At 32.3% G+C, this 23194-nt stretch overlaps 2 protein-coding genes across 5 annotated transcripts; both read left to right on the top strand.

Annotated features, from left to right (window-relative positions):
• The first annotated feature begins 232 nt into the window (after nt 1-232).
• On the top strand, nt 233-4794 carry LOC140062423 (hemicentin-1-like). The gene is made up of 3 exons (XM_072108637.1): nt 233-253; nt 742-847; nt 1649-4794. Exon 3 carries the CDS (start codon nt 1727-1729, stop codon nt 3434-3436), a length of 1710 nt encoding a protein of 569 aa, XP_071964738.1. The 5' UTR covers nt 233-253; nt 742-847; nt 1649-1726; the 3' UTR covers nt 3437-4794.
• A 313-nt stretch (nt 4795-5107) lies between these two features.
• Nucleotides 5108-23194, top strand: LOC140062392 (uncharacterized). Of its 4 annotated transcripts, none has more exons than XM_072108595.1 (2): nt 5108-5391; nt 16903-23194. In XM_072108595.1, exon 2 carries the CDS (start codon nt 16981-16983, stop codon nt 19975-19977), a length of 2997 nt encoding a protein of 998 aa, XP_071964696.1. In that variant the 5' UTR covers nt 5108-5391; nt 16903-16980; the 3' UTR covers nt 19978-23194. The 4 variants fall into 4 exon arrangements, with proteins under 4 accessions (XP_071964696.1, XP_071964697.1, XP_071964694.1 ...); XM_072108596.1 differs by lacking the exon at nt 5108-5391 and adding an exon at nt 9701-9732; XM_072108593.1 differs by lacking the exon at nt 5108-5391 and adding an exon at nt 13900-14165.

Here is a 23194-nt window from a genome sequence, read left to right as displayed (position 1 = left end):
ATATAGACTTACTTCCAATGGTTTCGGCATCTGTTGAGTGTTTTCAGACCATTTAAATGTCCAAATTTATATTATAAGTTAATATGCCACTAGATTGTCGTGTTTATGCCATAGTTCGTCTGGAAATGAACAAAGGAGGATAGTCTTTTACACGCAGACAATAACGATGAGATTTGCAGCTTTGTGGGCTTGGTTTAATATCAGCTGGTAGAGATATATCACGCCATGAACGTTGTATTATGTTGTAGGTCTTGTACGTATATTCTGATACGTTATAGAAGAGTATTATAATATCTCTATGATTATAGTAGGCTACATTATTATAATGTGTTTGTTGAATTGCTTTGTATGATAATCTTTGTTTGGTAATCACACACATACACGGAGAGCCCATTGAAATAATATTACTGATATTTTAATGTTGTTTAAAGCTCAACATTTTATTTTAATTACTCTTGTGTATATTTATACTTTTTTTTCTTCAATTTTATAATTTGTATGTGATTGTGATATTGAATCAAATAGTTTTGCGTTGTGTGTGCCTTATTTCATCAGACACTGGGTAGGCTACTATAAATTGTAGCGGTATTGGGGAATATTGTTCTCAACAGTTAGGCCTATTCCTCCACATTGCTAATCAACGTGCACTTGCATACATTATCTAGAATGTTAATAATCTACATGAAATTTAAAATGTGTGTTAAAATGAGATATTATCTAAGCTAATCCATTTCCTTTTAGGAGGACGGTTGGTTCAAGGCTGAGCTATGTTGAGTATTTCCGATGATCTGGACTGCTGCAAGAAAGTTCATGTCAAATTTTTCTTCGTGTCCACATACTAATACGGGTTAGACATAGTTTAGTACATTCATTTTCATCTTACTTTATGCAATGGCATATATTTATAAACCTACATAATATAGTGATTAGCAAATAGAGGCACTTTGTAATCAGTTGTTTGATTGCCTTGGTTGAAAAGGAGCTGTTAATGAATGATACATCACAGTTTTGTGATTAACTTAAACTGTGATGAATTCAGAATGTGTACAGTAACCAAATAGAAAACGAGGGCGTGTAAAAATGTTTTTACAACTTAACAATAGGAGGCCAAGTTATTATTATTATTATTATTATTTTTCTTTTTGGATTGGTTCAGTGTAGTAGATCGCGACTTATTGATATTTCAGTGGATCCATCGGAAAGTACCATATTCTTCATCTTCAACTTTATTTATTTCAGATATTAATGATTCTTTAACTGTTGATTGAATAAATGATACAATGCTGATGATAAATTGTTAACATAAATTTCAAATATGGTATACTCATAGTTTGTTATTGTATTGCCTATAAAGCTAACAGAATCTAAGGATATCCGCCTAAATTGCGGATATATATGATTTCCGCTATTTTTATATGTATAGACCTATGATGTGTATAAAACACCCAGTTAATTGTATACGATAAACGCCAAGCCTCTGCAGGCATGACATTTTAAAAACTCACTACATTAATGAATTGGTACACGCTTATAACATAATCGATTTGTATACGTCCGTAATGCACCGTAGAGTTTCAACCTACAGAAATGTATGAACTCAATTTTCTACCATAACTGAATGTCATATGTTGTTTTTTTTGTCTTCCAGGACGCATGAAATAAGGAACGGCCAAAAACACGACGTCAGCGTGGACAGTATAGATTTGACACTTGATTGAACTACACAATGTATTACTTAACAGTCACAACGTCATACGTTGTTTTATTGTATATATTAATTTTATCAAGAACTATTAACTCTTCATTTATTCTGGAGCCTACCGATAAGTCTATTGTTAAAGGAGAGACGGTTGTATTGAAATGTTCTGTGACAAACGACGTTGAGAGGGTCGACTGGTATTACTCGCTTGGGAGGATCGATGGGTGGATTAGTAATAACAATGTTATTCAAAGTTCATTACCTCAATCAAAGCGGAATAGATATTCAATAATTGGAGATACGACCAACAAAGAGTACTTTTTACAAATAAGAAACGTATCGGCAGAGGATGCTGCTGACTACAAGTGTTTTTTCTATCCGTCTAAGCCAACAGGGCCAAATAAAACACCTGTAGCATCACTGGTGGTACTTGATCCTCCTAAAACACCACTATGTACATTAGTTTGGCAAAATACTGCAATACCCAACCAGGCTGCTACAATGCGTTGCACCAGCACAGGGACTCCAATCCCTCGAATTATGTGGCAAAAAAACGGAATTCCTATTGAAGACAACATTCCACGTTCTTCTTTAAACAATTTGGCTTGGAATATTACAGAGAACGAGAGAGGTAGCACCTTTTCCTGCGTAGTTGCCTATCCTAAAGTTAGCAAACCTCCGTCGTGCAGTTTGACTCCTGTACCAATAAAACCTAAAGTTTCCGTTGATCCTGGTGTCCAACCTATGATTTTAAATAAAACTGGGAAGTTTGTATGTGAAGGCAATGACATAGAGGGACCTCTAAAGTATAAGTGGTGGATAAATGGCAAAGGCCCATCATTACTTTTGACAAAAGACGTTCATTTTCAGATTAAACATAATGGAAAAACACTCAGAATACTTTGGGCTACACAAGTATTAAATAAAGCACAGATCGTGTGTCGTGTGACAGGTAAAAAAGACCCCAATAATCGAGATGTCAATATACATTACGGCCAGACAACTGCATTTGTCAGTGAAGCTGAAATTGTTCCTACAAACATTAATATTGCTGTAACAGTCGGATCAGGTAATAATGAAACAGGTGGAGAGTATGTAAATGGTGGTGATGATAAGTCAGAATTCGGTAACGATGCTGAAGCAAGGGGAGAAATCGGAGAGAACGATAGTTTGACTCCTGTACCAATAAAACCTAAAGTTTCCGTTGATCCTGGTGTCCAACCTATGATGTTAAATAAAACTGGGAAGTTTGTATGTGAAGGCAATGACATAGAGGGACCTCTAAAGTATAAGTGGTGGATAAATGGCAAAGGCCCATCATTACTTTTGACAAAAGACGTTCATTTTCAGATTAAACATAATGGAAAAACACTCAAAATACTTTGGGCTACACAAGTATTAAATAAAGCACAGATCGTGTGTCGTGTGGCAGGTAAAAAAGACCCCAATAATCGAGATGTCAATATACATTACGGCCAGACAACTGCATTTGTCAGTGAAGCTGAAATTGTTCCTACAAACATTAATATTGCTGTAACAGTCGGATCAGGTAATAATGAAACAGGTGGAGAGTATGTAAATGGTGGTGATGATAAGTCAGAATTCGGTAACGATGCTGAAGCAAGGGGAGAAATCGGAGAGAACGATTCATCAACAGGAACTGTAATCGGCATAGTGCTCTCCATGTTTGTGTTAGCATTGGTCATTGTTCATTGTTCAACATCACGCTTTTCCTAGGCTTATATTAATAATTAATAATGTTAGTTTCATTTCAATTACATACAATATTTAATTAAATAATGAAAGCACTTATAAAGAAGGAATAACATGTTATGATGTAACGCCTTCAAATTAGCATATGTTTATTTTAAACAGCTCTAGAACTAGTTAAACACGAAGGATGGTTCCGATCCTTTTCCGATGTTTTTCTGGAGTCTGCTGCCGCCTATCATATATTTTTCTACAACATTTCTTGAATCTGCCGCCCTCTATTCTCCCATATTTCTCCATTAGTATCCTATATCACCAACCTCCAACTCTATAATTTGCTGATCATTGATATATACTGTACAATACAGATTCACATTCACAATTACAATTTATTATATCCGAAAAATTATTTTCAGCTTCGTATTGTAATTACATTTACTAATAACACTTTATTGTTATATTATTATGCCACAGCCATTATTAAATCAATTGTTTATAACACATCCTGTGAACATCATTCATTTTTAATTAATGGAAAGAGGAAAAGTGGATTAAGTTGGCTTTGTTTCATTAGGGCTAAAGATTCCTTGATATGAGATTGATTTTTTTTATTAGTTTTACCAGGGTATTGGAGCCTGGATATGTAAGTTTACGTATATATGTTGCCTAGTGCTGTTTGGATATTACCAACAGTAGTTTATTCCCTTCATGTTGCCCTATTAATATGGTCAATCACCTTATACATTGTTAAATAGACAATTTATCGGCAGAAACTGGAAACGATGACATCATTAAATATCCTCTTCACACTGTTTAAATGGTTATTAAAAGATTAACCTGACCTTTGAACAACTTTCAGTTGAAATTGTGAAGTTATTGCTTCTGGTTTTTTTTTTCAAAAATGTCTTTAAAATGTGATATTTTAATCATAAAATTGCTTTTAGCTGATTTAGTTTCTTGTGGTTTGGCAAGCAAGTCTCCGGCATTTCCTAAGGAGAAAGTTTCTTTATAGTAATGACCATTATTGTGCAAAGTTCACGTTTAATTGGAACATCACGCTTTTCCTAGGCCTATATTAATAATTAATAATATTAGTTTCATTTCAATTACATACAATATTTAATTAAATAATGAAAGCACTTATAAAGAAGGAATAACATGTTATGATGTAACGCCTTCAAATTAGCATATGTTTATTTTAAACAGCTCTAGAACTAGTTACACACAAAGGATGGTTCCGATCTTTTTCACTCACAAACTAGTACAAGTTAATGGTCGAAGCGTCTATGGAAATAGAAAGCTCGAGTTTGAAGCTCAGTCGTGACAGTAAAACTTTTTCCTATGCTAGACTTATTTATTACCATTTCACAAAAAAAATCCTACTATTTTCGATCAATTCAATTCAATTTAACATTTATTTCTTTCAAATCAAAATAACAATAAAAAAAGAACATTTCTTTTTAATTTTCAAATATTTATGAAGTTAAACAGACTGAAAAAAAAGAAGTGTCTTTTCAAAAAAGTGGTAATATATTCCCAAAAAGTAAAATCAAAAGGAAAACCAAGATAAACTTGTGTTGGGCAAGACATCACTTAATTGATGATTAAGATCACTTAAGATTGTTAAAATATTAGTAGCACCGTAATAATGTTACTCATTTAAGATTTGTTGACAAGAATTACAATCATACCATTGTTTTCAACTTTAATTATTTCGAGCTTATGAGCAATTTACTAATAAGAATTACATTTTATTTTCAACCAGTCAGAAGTGTGAACAGTGATCACAAGCTGGTGCCTACTTTTTATTACCGCTTCCTAGCATGGTCAGTGTAAATGCGCAGCTTACGAGTTGATCGTGTGTTAACCAGATTTCATGGTCAGCGGGATACAATCAACAGGTGAATAGTGTTTGTAAAGGAAGCATAATACAATCGTATAGGCTACATCAAAGAAAAGCATTTAAAACGATATGTGAACAGGTTAGAATTTTATAATGTTTGTATTCATTACTAAGAAAATGTTTATTACGGAATTCAAACTATGAAGTTTATAGATGTTGTAGTAGATAGGCATATAGCAATGCATTGCTATATACAATGAACTTGTTATAGGTCCACGTTATAACTACATGTCTCTTCAATGACATTTGTTTTTATTATAATAGGGCACATTTGGCATTTCATTATGTAGTTACGAGGGATCTTTTGCCTTATAATAGTAGTAAGAAGTTTTCAACTGTCCCATTCTTGCAGAATTATTTCAATACACAAATGTAATATTGGTTTTGTTCAATAACTGTAAGTAAGTAAAGGTTAACAAAAAGTTTAACGATGAATTATTTAGGCATATCGTCTTTGCGTTATCTTTTTGAACTTCTTTTGTAACTGTATTAGGCCTAGGCCTATAGCAAAATATAGGAAGAGTAATGAAAAATGGAGGTAATATAGAATACAAAGATTTAAAAATGTTACTGATAAAGTTGATGAAATTGTAATGACATAAGAAATTAACACAAATGTGATTTTAAGGTGATGACATGAAAGATGATAGTAATGTGAACAAAAGTAGTGTTTCCTCCACAGAATAAAAAAAACATATTGTCTCTAAACATTAGGTAGTTTAAGTTTGATATTAGTCTATACTAAAGATATGGTAGATTTCTAATAGGCTCAATGTTTGGTTGCTAAAGTACATTGATATTTTCCTGGTAGATGATTGGTTCAGTATAGTCCTATGTTGACTATATGGTAAATGTTGATAAGCAGAATGCTGGTCGGTAATGTTGGTTAGTTTGGATTCATCAGCGTTTGATCAACTGTTTTATAACTGGAAACTGTAATATCATATTTATTACTGACATCATTTTGTACTGTAGAAATCATCTGGCCTATAATTCCACTTGATAAAGGGCTTGCCAAGGACTTCCGTGCTATTCTATACAAACCACAATTAAACTGCAGAATTGAATGCATTTAACACAGGAAAATGTAAGATTCAGCTATGATATAACAACAAAAAAACACATTTCGAATAGTTTATTTAAGGTTAACTTAACTGAAGGATGTGTTGTGAAAAATGACACTTTCAATAAAGAATATGCTTACATAGCCTACAGAGAGAAAATTGAATTATCTTCTGTATTCCAACATTTTCCATTCTAATAATAAGAATAAATAATTAATATATAATTAAATAGAATATTTGGTTAAATAGATATCAATAAATTCATTCATTTCATTCCTTCAATTATTTTTCAATAACATGTACAAGTGTACGCAATATATTGAATACTATAAATGGTATGATAAACCAAACTTTAGGCATGTATGCAAGCCAAAAGAATATCAACCGCCAGTAAAACCAACTAGAAAAATGTACCCATCCATCATCAAACCCAAAAGATTGTATTTTTGTACCACCCAGTATCTGTTGACAATGTCTAAATCACCTTCAGTGTATCATTCTTTCTTTCTTTCTTTATTTCCATTCACAAAATCATAAACATACAATAATCATAGTACAAAACAAATGAATCATCATTTCGATTCTAGCAACACAGAGTAAATGTGTAAACTTTGTTTCGTGTCATGCTGGTGAACTTTCAACATGACAACTTACTGGGTTATAATAGTTTTGATCAGTTTCTAGTATGTTGTGATTTATTAATACAACATTGATTTAGTGATAATCACCTTCAGAGAAACATCGGCTCTATGCAGTTTTTCTCCTTTTTATCGTGAACCACACTTTTATTCATTCAATACGTATCATATGTTTTAATGTAATCCTTTTTTCATTAATGATAATGTTTTAAAATCATTTTAACAGTTTCTAAAATTGTGTTTTATTCAAACAAACAAGATCAAACTGAGATGAAATATAGTTTTTCCAAAAATTTACAAATGTAACAGTTAAAAAGTGGGCAAGTTCGACCGACGTCAATACTAAATAATATAATAACCAACAAATAAATAAAAAATAAATAATTGAAAAAAACAATAAATATAAATAAAATATATAAAATTATCAAATAAACAAATAATGAAAGGTAATTCTCTTTTCAGTAAATTATCATCATAATTATTATATTAGGCGTATACTCCTAAAATCATAACCTTAAAATGTACACAGGCCTGTTAGGTTCCTTCAGGATGTTCTAATATGGCCATGGTCGCCCCCGCTTTGTTTCCTTAACCATAGCTGCCTTACAACAACAACTTCAGTAATACATTCGGATAATAGTAGTATATCCCTGTAATTATGTATAATTTAATTATAATTTTGAAGGTTTATTTTAATTATAAGTCAATTAAGATAATTTATCTTTTAAAAAATTACAAGGCCACTGTGTACTCACAACCAATGATAAATATTATATATGATTATTTTTCTTCTTAATTGTGGAAGATATGCAGTCGATTATGTTATATTATAACACAGTAGGCCAGATGTTATAAGTTGAAATTCTCATTAAAAAAAATGTGTTTATAGTCTGATCTATTGTATTGAATATTATTTTTATTATGAAAACATTTATTGAGTGAGAGTGAGACTCGAACCTGGATCTTCATGTGTTATGATACATGGATAAATTGTGGGCCTGTAGTCTACATTTTCTGCCTGTTAATGTTTTCAACAATAACATAACTAAGAGCATTTTAATATCACTATTGCAATTAGCTTGACTTAATAACATTTATAAGATATATCTTATTCAGATCTGGAACATATTACAAGTACTAGTACCATCATCACATGTGTAGCCTAGGCCTAGGCTTGCAACAACATTTCTACATTGATTATATTATTTTAACCATTATTTTCTTCTCATGCATGACTATCATAATTGTTATGATATAGACTTCTCATTTTTAACCCAATTAACTAATACAGTAGTTGTGAGGTGGTTCATCCTATTTCATCTATCTCCCATTTAGTTGAATTACAATTTACGTCGTGTCATGTGAGTAACTGAAATATAACACACACTCGGAAGTTTTCTGCCCAATTAGTGTCCGTTGTGCATAATCTGAATAATGCTTCTTGAATTCATAGAATGCAATTAGTGATAGAACGTTTTGTATAAAGGAAGTATTCGTTTTCCACTATGACCTGGGTGCAGAATCTATTCAATTCCTTCAAACATCACGGTTAGTAACTTATATTTATATAATGCATGACTTGTGATTTTAGGCCTTTAGTTTTTTTTCTTTTTATCATGTTCGCCTTTCTCTTGTATATTGTTACTGTGATTTGATTATTTCTATTGAGCTATTGACAGAACTTTAGAGTACTGAAGTCTAAAACTAGTTTGACAAAAAACATAACATAACACTTTTTTGGTCAAACTATTTTGATAGTTCACTACTTTAAAGCTATGTCAACACTATATCTTTAAATGGGATAAAGTGTAGCTCATGTGCACATTAAATAACATAATACATCTTTTGAGACGTGTAGTGGGTTACCCCGATGTATTAGTACATCAGCCACTGATCATAACTGGGCCCTTGAGACCAGTCATTGACTGAAGAGGTTGCCCAGTATAAATAAATAATAGCAAACAATAGTGAAACATTGATTGAACAATGGATTCGAGGAAGGCCAGCATGTAAATAAATAATAACAAACAAACAATAGTTTTGGTTCCCACTAGAACGTAACGCAAGGACGTAAACGCAACGCAAGCGTTTTAACCACTCACAAGCGAAGTTATAGACAGTTAGCAATCACAAGCGAATAAGCCATCGCTTGTGATTGGTCAATTCACTTGCGTTGCGTTACGTCCTTGTGTTGCGTCGCTAGTGGGAACCACGCTTTAGATTTACTGGATCATGTGCTATATGTATTTTGTCTATTGTTATATCATATCGCTTTGTATTGAGTTTCGTAATTTTAATTGAATGAAAGAATCCTCATCATAATACTAATTAGTTCTCTCCAATAAGAGATCTTATTCAGTTAGGTATATCCTTTACACAATTTAATACTATCTTTAATGAGGTTCTGTAACTATTCAAAATGAATATTTAAGTTAGATTTAGGCCTAACCTTGTAGCATACTTCTCCGATCTAACACCTATATGACATGCATCAGCTGAAAACCGGAAGTGACTATCCCCAACAGCTAAACCCCTTCCTAAAAATAGCCTTATATACTGTTGCACAGACAGACAAACTTCGTCATCAGCCAACCCTGAAAATAATGGTTAAATCTTCTAAAGTGAGTTTTTCTGCGGGTACATTTGATGTGACGGGAAGTGTGCATTTAATGACGTATTATAGTATCGATAAGGGATGTTATTAGGTTACTGTATGTTGTAAGTATGATACTTTCGTCAGTTTTGTCTAGGTTCTTTATCATGATAATTATAAATAAGTAAGGTTTGTCGTGCATGTGATTATTATACTGTCAACAAGAACAAAAGCAATTGAGAGTATCTCAACGTTTAGCTGCTACAACCATCTTTGGGAGTGAGGACATGTTCAACTTTACTATAATATTTCCTTGTTACATAATTTATTGTACCATAACCCTACTTTACTAGTGTGTATTCGCCATTAAAGCTTTAAACAATATTCTATACAGTTCTACATATTGTATACTTAGGCTTCTGTTTGTTTAGAGTAACATCCACCAAATGTATTCAAAATGTGTTCATCACTACACTCAGTTTGATAGTAATACTTTTATTTTTAAATGGTGAAGTATATTGGCTTTAGGTAATATTCCTCCCATTACCGTTATATAGGCCTAGCCTACTTTCTTAGAAACGTATTTCTCCCTTGTTCAAATACAACAACATGAACTTGTAAACAAATATATGTCCTTACTGTTAGTGTATTCAATATCTTAGCAAAACTACCGTCGGTGATTGGTTTCTAAAGATTGGTTTTGGTCTGTTTAAGTGATCTATTTTTTTGTTTGATAGGAGCGTTTTATTTGCTTTCATTATTCATAATCTGAATACCTATTAATATTTATTGAGTTGCGTGCAAGGACATTTATAATAATCAAAAACAAAATCTTGGTTTAAATAATAATCGTAGATTACAAAGAGTAAGATGGATAAAATAACAATGTTTACGAACAGGTCTACCCTGAGACACCGGGACGCAAAACACCAATAGAAGATATAGAATGTATGGACAACCCCCGTCATGGCATTTTTTCCTATTTTCACCTTCCTAAGATGTGCCATTCCCCATGCCCAAACTAGTATACTAGGCCTAAAAACACAATATTATCTAATGACATAAAAGTAATCTATTGCCATGTTTCAAAATGTAGTGTTGCAGGATTTTCTAATATTTTTTTTTTGCTTCAATACTTTTTTAGATTGTACATTACCAACGATTTATATTTATGGTCATATATGTGAATGATTGATATAAACGCATCGACGTAACGCAACGTAACGTGACCCAGTATAAATATAAATTTCAATCAATCAATCAATCAATCAATAAATCATGTAACATAGTTAATTATATAAATTATACTTCTCTTACTTATCTCTTGACATTGAAAATCATATAAACACGGCAAATTTCTTTATTTTCATGCCAACCAATAATCTTAATAAAGTACTTTATTATCTCTATTGAACCAAATATCCACGAATCGTCCTATTTTTAAAAAGATGAATCATGTCTGGCAATTAAAGATATACGTCATAATTTTTTTCTGTGCGGCTGATTAAAACTATTAGACCACAGAGCAATTGCTCTGGTTTTATCAACACATTCAGCTTTTTTGTTTAGATTTAAAGTGAATTATATGTAGCAGCTAGCTTTTCTAAATCTCAGTTCAGTATACTTGTTGAACATAATATATTTCCCCTCGATCTTGTCACTGGTAAGTATCCCGTTAATCTATAGGGGTGTCCCTGGAAAACTGAATACTGTACTGTATAAAAATGAATACTGCAAAAACAGAAAGTCGTTTTAGTTATTTATTTGTGTTTTACAATAATTATTTTACGATGGTTTTTTTCAATATGTATAATTTCAGTTACAAAACGAAAGTTTTCTGTAGGCCTCTTAAGAACTGTCTCTTGCGAGGTCGAAGTAGCTTACACTGAACCATTAGGCACAATTATGTACATTCAATTTTACTTCATCGTGCCAAATTGAACCCTGGCGATATCACCTCGTCAAACGGAGAATTATGACACACGCTCAGGATAATTTGATAACGAGTAAGGAACTTATCGGTTTTTTTACTTTGGTCTAAGAATCTAAGAATCTTAGGTTAGGCCTATTGTTTTAAATAATGCTTCAAACAAAGACAGAAATTCAACGCTATTATTTAGATTACATTAATGATGGTAAATATGAAAAGATATATATGTAGACCTATGAGTGAAATTAAAGAATGGTTAAATGTTACACAAGACCAATGACGTAGCGTCCCGTCTGAAGGACGTGGCATTATACGCAGGTTGTCCTTGCATTGACAGGTTCCAAACGTAACGTAACGCGCCTACATTACTTTACGCATATCACGTGCACGTATTTAGTTTACATTTTTAGGTTGTTTAGTTGCAGGTGATTTGTTAATAATCCATTTAAATTAGACTAAGATCGATTTTCTAAATAAATGTCGTAAAGAATGGATAATAATAAAGGTCAATTAAGTTGACTGTATGTTATGCTTGTCTGATATCGTACGTAAATATTAAAACCCTTAACAATCAACGAGCCAGAGAAACTATTTAATGATATTTTGTCTAGAATTAATTAAAACAGATTAATATCATTATTTAATATAAGACCTATTTATATATATTAAAGGCTAACTAAAGTTCATTTTGGGCCCATTATTGAAACCCATTGCTGCTTTCCATTGTGTTTAGTTCAATTTTTGCATGATTGTTGAACGTATTCACTAACCATTCTTAATTAGGTTTCCGTCCAACCAAAAACTATCGTTATCACACCCCGACTTGATTTCCGTTTTCAAGTAAATAAAACAAATTCAAACTTCTTTTAAAATAGTGATAATTAGGTGAATGATCCCATCCCGGCTTAGGGTGGCATTTATATATTTAGGATTTATATTTTTGACACACAAACTTGAACACACATCTGTCAGATTGTTTAATAAATGTATTGTTTTATGAGTGCAAAATTTAATAAATAATACTTGGTTACCACTAGAGACGCAGCACAAGGACGTAACGCAACGTAAGGGATTTGACCAATAACAAGCGATGGATTATTCAAACAGTCGTTTGTCATTGTTCAACTCGCCTGCGTTACGTCTACGTGGGAATTAAACGTAAGTATGAACAGGGGTCTCATTTCATCATTTTTCAATGGTAAAGTCGATACCATGTATACGAATAATGTTACACCATGAACTTGCTGAACCATTTTTGTTAATAGAATAAGTTAAAAAGAACTAATTAAAATTCATAACCCTAAAAAAAACACTTACCAAAATACTTGATTATATCATCTTGTTTCAGTTAAAAACACTGAAAATAAAAACCTTGAATAATTGGCCACTTTTAAAAATGTAGAAGTTATTTATAATATAGAACTCAGATAGGTAATAACATAAGTAACATGACAAATTGACACATTTTATTTAAACGTTCAATACACTAATATGATAATGTAACATAATTATTTATCATAATTAATGATAAATGACATGTTTTTGAAAAATTCTTAGTCAGAAAAAAGACCGAAGGGAATCCAACGTCACGTGACGAATACGTCATCAATGATTCACCCCGGGGCCACAGTACTTTCCTTTCATAAGTGTATTCTGCTTAGTTTATCATAAATCTCATTTACTATACAGCGCTTTGTAGGCCTGAAGTTGTAAGTATTATTTCCATTTTTATTTGATTATGTTGTGTGTATGTTGAATGTGTTTGTGTACTGATTTAGTTAGGTATGTCCTTATAGTGTAAATATAATTGGCTCTGGGAAGAAACTTCCCCCTCTGGGCCCTACTGTACACCTGATGTAACATATGGGTCAACATAATCATAAAATTCTTCATAATGTATAAGTATTTGTTACCTTAATTTTTATTTAGAATAAATAATATTAATAATTGTGAGGATTTTTAGAATTTGAATTCAATCTGTCAGAAATCATGTCATTTCTAAACAGTAAATATAATACGGTACAGAAAATAGAAAATGAAGTTTAATGTGTTTATGTATCAAAAGTTAATGAAAATAATCAAATAATAATAATACAATTACATAATATTAATTAATAACACTTCCAAAATTGATGATTAAGTTTCAACTTTTAGAAAATTAGAATGGGAAAATGTATTACAAGAAAAGTGACATTTACCGTTTATCAAACATAATTTTCATTGCAATGTTTTAATACCCCTTATTAAATGTGTGACTACAAATAAAGTATATCTAGTACAGACGATACTATAATACTGTACTATAATGAGTAATAGACAATAGTTAGTTTCATTTCCAGACGTTCAAAGCGAAGTAGTTTTACCAGCCGCTGTGTTGATATAGACTTACTTCCAATGGTTTCGGCATCTGTTGAGTGTTTTCAGACCATTTAAATGTCCAAATTTATATTATAAGTTAATATACCACTAGATTGTCGTGTTTATGCCATAGTTCGTCTGGAAATGAACAAAGGAGGATAGTCTTTTACGCACAGACAATAACGATGAGATTTGCAGCTTTGTGGGCTTGGTTTAATATCAGCTGGTAGAGATATATCACGCCATGACCGTTGTATTGTAGGTCTTTTGGTACGTATATTCTGATACGTTATAGAAGAGTATTATAATATCTCTATGGTTATAGTAGGCTACATTATTATAATGTGTTTGTTGAATTGTTTTGTATGATAATCTTTGTTTGGTAATCACACACATACACGGAGAGCCCATTGAAATAATATTACTGATATTTTAATTTTGTTTAAAGCTCAACATTTTATTTTAATTACTCTTGTGTAGCCTATATTTATACTTTTTTTTTCTTCAATTTTGTAATTTGTATGTGATTGTGATATTGAATCAAATAGTTTTGCGTTGTGTGTGCCTTATTTCATCAGACACTGGGTAGGCTACTATATCTATTCCGGGCCACATTGCTAATCAACGTGAACTTGCATACATTATCTAGAATGTTAATAATCTACATGAAATTTAAAATGTGTGTTAAAATGAGATATTATCTAGCTAATCCATTTCCTTTTGGGAGGACGGTTGGTTCAAGGCTGAGCTATGTTGAGTATTTCCGATGATCTGGACTGCTGCAGAAAGTTCATGTCAAATTGTTCTTCGATCGTGTCCACATACTAATACGGGTTAGACATAGTTTAGTACATTCATTTTCATCTTACTTTATGCAATGGCATATATTTATAAACCTACATAATATAGTGATTAGCAAATAGAGGCACTTTGTAATCAGTTTAGGGGTTTTCCCTAAGTGGACCGGGTGTGTCGCATCATACCTCGGCAATTTCCCCCTGCCCTACCCGGCATGTTTTAAACACGTACCTTCAAACGTATTAATAACTATTTATTAAAAAATAGATACTAATTACAAAGCAAAAATACATGCATATAATTGAATAGGTAGACTATTCGTAATAAAATTATAAAGAAAGGACTACGTTAGAACGAAGCAATTGAATAAAATTAAATAAAAAGACCTTATAAAAATGCATGACACTATATTTCTTTCTTACATTTATTATTTATTTTATTTATTTTTCACCCTCTCATTTTCCTTATTCATTAATGTTACACATGAGAGAATCAAGATAGCAATTTTTTCTTACATCTTTGTTGGATATACTATTTTAATGTCTTATACTACCTATTTACTTTGACCAAAATTGGTTCGGAAAAAAGGTATTTAATCATATTTAACTGTAATTTAAAGAAAAAGATGGCCAAATTGTCTTTCAAACAATGAGGTTATGGTAACAATTTGGTTAGATTAAAATTACTATTTGAAAGAGTATTCTAATATTATTTCAAATAAATATAAATAAAATAATGACAATACTATTATATACCATAAGAATAACTAAAGATAAATGTTACTTATCACAGTCCAATAGAAATGTTGTGGGCCTAATCAAATTACTTTAATTTTAATTTGTGTGCATTGCATTAAGAAGAGAACGCTATAAGAATATACACAATGGTATTGATTTAAATTACATAGCTATATTATTACTGTACATTTGACGATTATGTTTGTACATTTTCAGTTCATGTGTCGGTCATTCGGCCCATCCTACCACTACAGGTCTTCTCGAGATAAAATAAAAATGACCGTAGTTCCCATTTATTTTATTATAATATTATGATAATATTAATATTGAACAATTCATTTGTAATTGTTGTTTTAACCGACGTTTCAGGATCATTAATTAATAACTAATTGTTAGCTAAACACGATTGTTACTTGGTGCTAACTCTTTACACACAATTAAACTTACACAATGAGTATATACACCACATGTTCTTGCTTTTTGTTTAATTTATTGTTTTAACTGAATAATCCCGAATCTAATACACCGAATGAATGGATACACATGGTTCACAGAATATTTTGGCCTAGTGTATTATTACGGCGTACTTATACGCTAACTGAAGTTAGTTGAAACAACAGAACACTAAGCTCGCTTTGCCACGATAGGAACTCGTGACAGTCCTTTGATATTATGTCTGGCTGCGACAATACACACATACTGTAAACTATGTACATATTTTCCCGCGTGGAACTGATCGTGTCGCAGTCACAGATAACGCCTTTGATCTCTCCGGAGCTCGGCATAATGTTGTTTGATTGCCTTGGTTGAAAAAAGGGAGCTGTTAATGAATGATACATCACAGTTTTGTGATTACCTTAAACTGTGATGAATTCAGAGTGTGTACAGTAACCAAATAGAAAACGAGGGCGTGTAAAAATGTTTTACAACTTAACAATGGCCAAGTTATTATTATTATTATTATTATTTCTTTTTTGATTGGTTCAGTGTAGTAGATCGCGACTTATTGATATTTCAGTGGATCCATCGGAAAGTATTCTTCATCTTCAACTTTATTTATTTCAGATACTAATGATTCTTTAACTGTTGATTGAATAAATGATACAATGCTGATGATAAATTGTTAGCATAAATTTCAAATATGGTATACTCATAGTTTGTTATTGTATTGCCTATAAAGCTAACAGAATCTAAGGATATCCGCCTAAATTGCGGATATATGATTTCCGCTATTTTTATATGTATAGACCTATGATGCGTATAAAACACCCAGTTCATTGTATACGATAAACGCCAGGCCTATGAAGGCATTACATTTTAAAAACTCACTACATTAATGAATTGGTACAAGTTTATAATATAATCGATTTGTATACGTCCGTAATGCACCGTAGAGTTTCAACCTACTAAATGTATGAACTCAATTTTCTACCATAACTGAATGTCATATGTTGTTTTTTTTTGTCTTCCAGGACGCATGAAATAAGGAACGGCCAAAAACACGACGTCAGCGTGGACAGTATAGATTGGACACTTGATTGAACTACACAATGTATTACTTAACAGTCACAACGTCATATGTTGTTTTATTGTATATATTATTTTCATCAAGAACTATTAACTCTTCATTTATTCTGGAGCCTACCGATAAGTCTATTGTTAAAGGAGAGACGGTTGTATTGAAATGTTCTGTGACAAACGACGTTGAAAGGGTATACTGGTATTACTCGCTTGGGAGGATCGATGGGTGGATTAGTAATAACAATGTTATTCAAAGTTCATTACCTCAATCAAAGCGGAATAGATATTCAATAATTGGAGATACGACCAACAAAGAGTACTTTTTACAAATAAGAAACGTATCAGCAGAGGATGCTGCTGACTACAAGTGTTTTTTCTATCCGTCTAAGCCAACAGGGCCAAATAAAACACCTGTAGCATCACTGGTGGTACTTGATCCTCCTAAAACACCACTATGTACATTGGTTTGGCAAAATACTGCAATACCCAACCAGGCTGCTACAATGCGTTGCACCAGCACAGGGACTCCAATCCCTCGAATTGTGTGGCAAAAAAACGGAATTCCTATTGAAGACAACATTCCACGTTCTTCTTTAAACAATATGGCTTGGAATATTACAGAGAACGAGAGAGGTAGCACCTTTTCCTGCGTAGTTGCCTATCCTAAAGTTAGGAAACCTCCGTCGTGCAGTTTGACTCCTGTACCAATAAAACCTAAAGTCTCCGTTGATCCTGGTGTGCAACCTATGATGTTAAATAAAACTGGGAAGTTTGTATGTGAAGGCAATGACATAGATGGGCCTCTAAAGTATAAGTGGTGGATAAATGGTAAAGTCCCATCATTACTTTTAACAGAAGACGTTCATTTTAGGATTAAACATAATGGAAAAACACTCAAAATACTTTGGGCTACACAAGTATTAAATAAAGCACAGATCGTGTGTCGTGTGACAGGTAAAAAAGACCCCAAGAATCCAGATGACAATAACATACATTACGGCCAGACAACTGCATTTGTCAGTGAACCTGAAATTGTTCCTACAAATATTAATATTGCTGTAACAGTCGGATCAGGTAATAATGAAACAGGTGGAGAGTATGTAAATGGTGGTGATGATAAGTCAGAATTCGGTAACGATGCTGAAGCAAGGGGAGAAATTGGAGAGAACGATTCATCAACAGGAACTGTAATCGGCATAGTGCTCTCCATGTTTGTGTTATTAGCATTGGTCATTGTTCTTGCAATATTTCTGTACAAACGCAATAATCAAATCAATCAATCTGGAAAACGTATATCCGCTCATTTCATGCAATTTGTATCAACTAAATCGAACTCGAATGATGAATCAGCCGTTAACACATCTAAACACACTAACGAACAAAATGTCCTTTATGCAAAACCAATAAAGAAAAAGAAAGACAGTAGGCAACTAAAAAATGATGATGCTGACGACAGTTTAAGTCAGCCTGCTGTCTTACCACGATTAGTATCTAAGAAAAAGGAGAAAGAAATTACAGATGGCACCTCATGTGCTGTAGAAGAATCAACTGATGTTGACACACCGGAAGAAGGAAATGGTCAAACCAGTAAGACAACAGAACACATTGCGATTAACAGTGGATACATTGATGTTGATCTGTCGGATGAACCAAATGTAGACTGTGAAGCGGATACCAATAAAGAAGATGACATAATTGCGATTGACATTGTATATAAAGAAGAGGAATCCACAGACAATAAAAGTGAAACAAGCAAAACTGGGAGTCTTTTGAGATCTATATATGCCAAGCTTCCTACAGAAAAATTTAGCTCTTTTATAAGTGATCTTCGGCCGAAAAAACCGACAAGGACATTTGCTGAAAGTATGCTAAGGCTCCGAACTCATATAGTTCCAAAAAGAAAGAATAAACCAGATAAGGAAGAGGATTCGGTTGAGGAGGAAGAGTATATAGCCGTTAATGTCGACGATGTTCCAACACAGTCTGAGAACATCGACATTGAAAATGATACACAGGAAAAAAAGATTGACGAGGTCACAAAATCAAAAGCAGAAGTTGTAAAAGTAGAGGAAGATGTAGAAAAATCAAAGGTCGAAGTTCAACAAGTTGAAGTTGACAATACAGAAGTTGCTCAAGAGGAGTCGGATGATATTCCTAGCCTTCCTTCTGAGCAAGACACCTTTGATAAACCTGTGATGCGACGTAATCGCAAAACCGCAGTCGATTCATTGAAAAGCGCATCAGCGAAGTCGGATACATCAAGCAGACGAAGTAGTCATACATTAGATAACATACTGGCAAACGTAAAAAGGCGCAGTCTATCACGGCGAATAAGTGGTTTTGATGGTCGTGGATCTACGCCTGATTTACGTGTGTCACGTAGAATTGACAAAAATGACATTGTTCATTTTGTGCCTCTCGGCAACAAAGGCAATGACATGACAGGAAACGTAGAAGTTGTCAAAAATCGGCAGTCGATAAACTTTGAAAATGAAATGAGTCAGACATTGCTTAAGTCATTCCATGAAGTTGTTCCTAACAGACCACAGGCGGTTCATCAACGAGTTATAGAAGATTTTCCATCTTATGAAAACCTTGATGAAAAAGAAAGTTGCGTTAGTGAAAGTTCAGCTTATATGACAGATGATTTTTCAGACGATGAATTTGATACGGAAGAAAGTAAACCTACAGAAAGAGTTGCACCAATGAGAATTATTGATGATATACCTGTTTATGAGAACACTGATCTCAAACCATTAAATGACTCGAAAGAAGATAGTTCTGGTAATGCAGTAAAGTTTGGCGGTAAAGGCAGTACAAAGCAATCAAAGCCGACAATGCGAGTTAAACCAACGCCTACTCCGCGTAGCTTTAGAAAAAATAATGGATCTAATAGTTCACGTGAAAGTAAAACAGAGGACAGTTACGAAGAGTTACCGAAAAAGAGCACAGCAGAAGATGTAGCCAAAGACATTGATCCAACGACAGGCGAAAGTATTTATGACAATGTTGATTATCAATTGTGATATAAATAAGTAGCCAATAATCGGTACTGTGTCTATATACTTCAGTATTTCAGTTGCGTGACTCCTTTTGGAAAAACAATGTTATCTACTAAAAAAGTATGTCTACTGTATGATTATTATAAATGCTCTAAAATTCTGCATGGGATTATAAGCCTACAATGTTTGCGACAAAAGATCTGAAATCTTAATTAATCTTAAAAATAGGAAGCGTGCAAATCAAAACCAAATGTTTTGAATCAATCAATTGTTCTCAAAATACCATGATCGGATATGTAAAAGCACAAAGCTCATTAATAATGCGGTTTAAATAATTACATTTCTATTACCCATAAACTACATAATTAATAAACAACCTTTGTTAGAAAAGCAAATAATGAATGTTTTGTTATTCTTGTATAGGCTGAATCTGAATATAGTTTAGGCCTATATGAAAATAATAATAATTGTTATTAATGCAATTAACAATCGTTTAGGTGTATAATACTTTAAAGTAAAGTAAATAAGTTAAACCTACATTTGCAAGGTACGTTGATCGTCAATATCTGTTATGTACCGGTACATTAAGAGAACTAAAGAAATATTTTTAAATTTTGTCATAATACATTTTGACATAATTACATTATTTGCATTATGATTGTATATAATAGTTTTGCCATATATCTCCGTATACTTTTCTATTTTACATTTTTTCTATAACTCTGAAAAAGCGCCCATTGCTGTGGTTGCTTGCGACTAAAAATGCATGATTCGGTTTTGTCAGAAAAGAGTTGAACTCGATAGTTATTGACTCAATTAAGGGATCATGTTAAAATTTTTCTTCTACATCTACTGCAGTAACTACGCTTTTTACTGCATTAACATTGTTAGTTTGTTTTAATGTTTGGGGTAGCCCTCCTCCCCTCACCCCATCAACAAAAGCGTTAATATTAAGTAAGTTACTATTGAAATTGAATAATTTCATGGTTCCTAAAGTTTGTGTTGATCTTTTCATTAAGCCATATAATTACGTAATGTCATATTATAAGTAATGTTAGTTCACGTATAATGTTAAATTTCATAATATGTTGTCCATGGTTGTACCGTGTACGTTATTATTATTATTATTATTGTTATGAAGAAAATGTTTTCCTATGCAAGACATTAGATTTAGTGTTTTTGAAAAAATAATTTTAATTACTATTTCAAAAACACTAAATATATTGTATTAAAATAGACGTAGGCCCTTTGAATGTAAGATTTAAAGGCTAAAATACCCAACAACATTCACTATATCATTTTTATTTTTGGTACAGGACCAACAATATTTACTTTAATTGCCTCGCTTGTGATGATACACGCGAGGAGAAATGAAATCCTGTCACTCGAATGTGAGTCACTCGAGAACCGTTGCCCTCGAGAATATCAGGGAAGAATTAGGCCTAACTCTTCCCTGAGAATATTAATCAATAGGAGGCTTCGTACAAGAAGCAATAGCAATGCATTTGGTTGTTATAAAACAATAGGCCTAATGTTGTAGATTATTACAATATTTAAACCTGTGTTCTTCATTAGTTTATTTTGTGACTAATAAGTATATATGTTGGGAAGTATTAATCAAAATGGAATAATGTTAAATGTATTTTTTTAAATAATATTTATTATGTTGTACAAGACTACATCTAACAGTAATAACGTTTATACTACGGATACTAACGATAGACGATAAAAGTACATTTTCCTACTGAAAAAAAAAATAAATTTTAAGTTCAAAGAAATAAAATCATAATAAATAAAAACAATATATTAAAGCTATTGTTCTTATTGAGCATACACTTTTTGACTTTTGAAAATACTCTTTTATAAAGACAATAAATTGATTATACTTCTAAGGTGAAATATTCTTCTTTTGTTTTTATGTAGAAAATGTATATTAACTATCTATTTATCGTCGATCGTTATCGTCCTAGTATAAACGGGCCTCTAATTATAATTATACGAATTGTAATTTGTTTGGGCTGTGCCGCATATTAAACAGGCCTTAATAACTACCGTACGTTTAGATTGTAATATATTATTATAAAATAAGTAGATGAAGAAGATGAATGAAAAACAAATGTCATTATTTACGCATGGTTTGTTGCAATAAACACTGTATTCATGAACTTGTTTGTAAATAAAATAAAACGAGTATCGGCGTATAATAGGTCACAATACGCGTTGGAAGCCAATTTATTATAAGAATTCAAAAGCACAATGTTTGTAGAAAAAGAATTAATAACACATTTAACGATGTAATATTAGTTTTCTCTTAGTTGTTGCAACTGTAACATACACCATTTTTTCTTTGTGAATGAATAAGTTTTTATGAATAGGCTCATGACATCTATGCCTCTGTTATGAATAAAAAACAATTAAAACACAGAACCCACTTTACGGAGATCCTGATCGTGCTCTCAAGGGCTTCCGTTGTTTTTTAAGTTTGAAAAGTGAGAAAATGGGTAATTTGGGTTGATTGTGGTCATTTTTTATACATGCCTAAATAAATGTCCGTAGCCAGTATTTTATGTGGGTTATCTTTTCCACAAAATTTACAATAAGGCTGAGGTATGCTGACTCCATGCTGTGATTCAGAGGAGGAGTGGGGCGTGTTACCCATTTTGCAGTATTCTCAGATCATATCTAGTATCAAGTATGTTATCATTTTCAATTGCTTTTGTCCATATGCATTATGATTTATTATAATATTTGTCTGAAAAAAAAGAAAATTCTGCAAGATATAATGCTCGCGGACCATCTAGGTCGTGCCCACAGTAATTTCAGCGTAACAAAACTGGCGATTTCAAATGTACGTACCGCGGGACTATAATACATTGTCGTTTACAGAAACGAATAATAGACACGATGATTTATGTAGTCAACTAAAATTAGCACCCTGGGAATTACTTCCGAAGGAGAAACTTATCACAAAATGAGTCCAAATTTTTGATTTGGACTCATTTAAAGAAACCCAATTTGTGTTTTGTATGTAACATTAGGGTTGAGGGATGGGAAAGCGGATAGGTACAAAGAGGAACAATTTTTAAATATATTCTTTATCCACTCAGTAACGAAATATTTTTTTCATGTTTTATAGGCCTATAAATAATATACCTCTAAATACAGTAAAACATTTGCGATGTAATACTTTGTTAAAACTGTCACTGTCATAATCGATTGAAATATTAAAGTACAGGTCACG

This window comes from Antedon mediterranea, chromosome 11 (genome assembly GCF_964355755.1).
Source record: "Antedon mediterranea chromosome 11, ecAntMedi1.1, whole genome shotgun sequence".
Lineage (NCBI taxonomy): Eukaryota > Metazoa > Echinodermata > Crinoidea > Comatulida > Antedonidae > Antedon > Antedon mediterranea.
The sequence above is the reverse complement of the archived record's forward strand: the minus strand, read 5'-3'. Positions and strand labels throughout refer to the sequence as shown.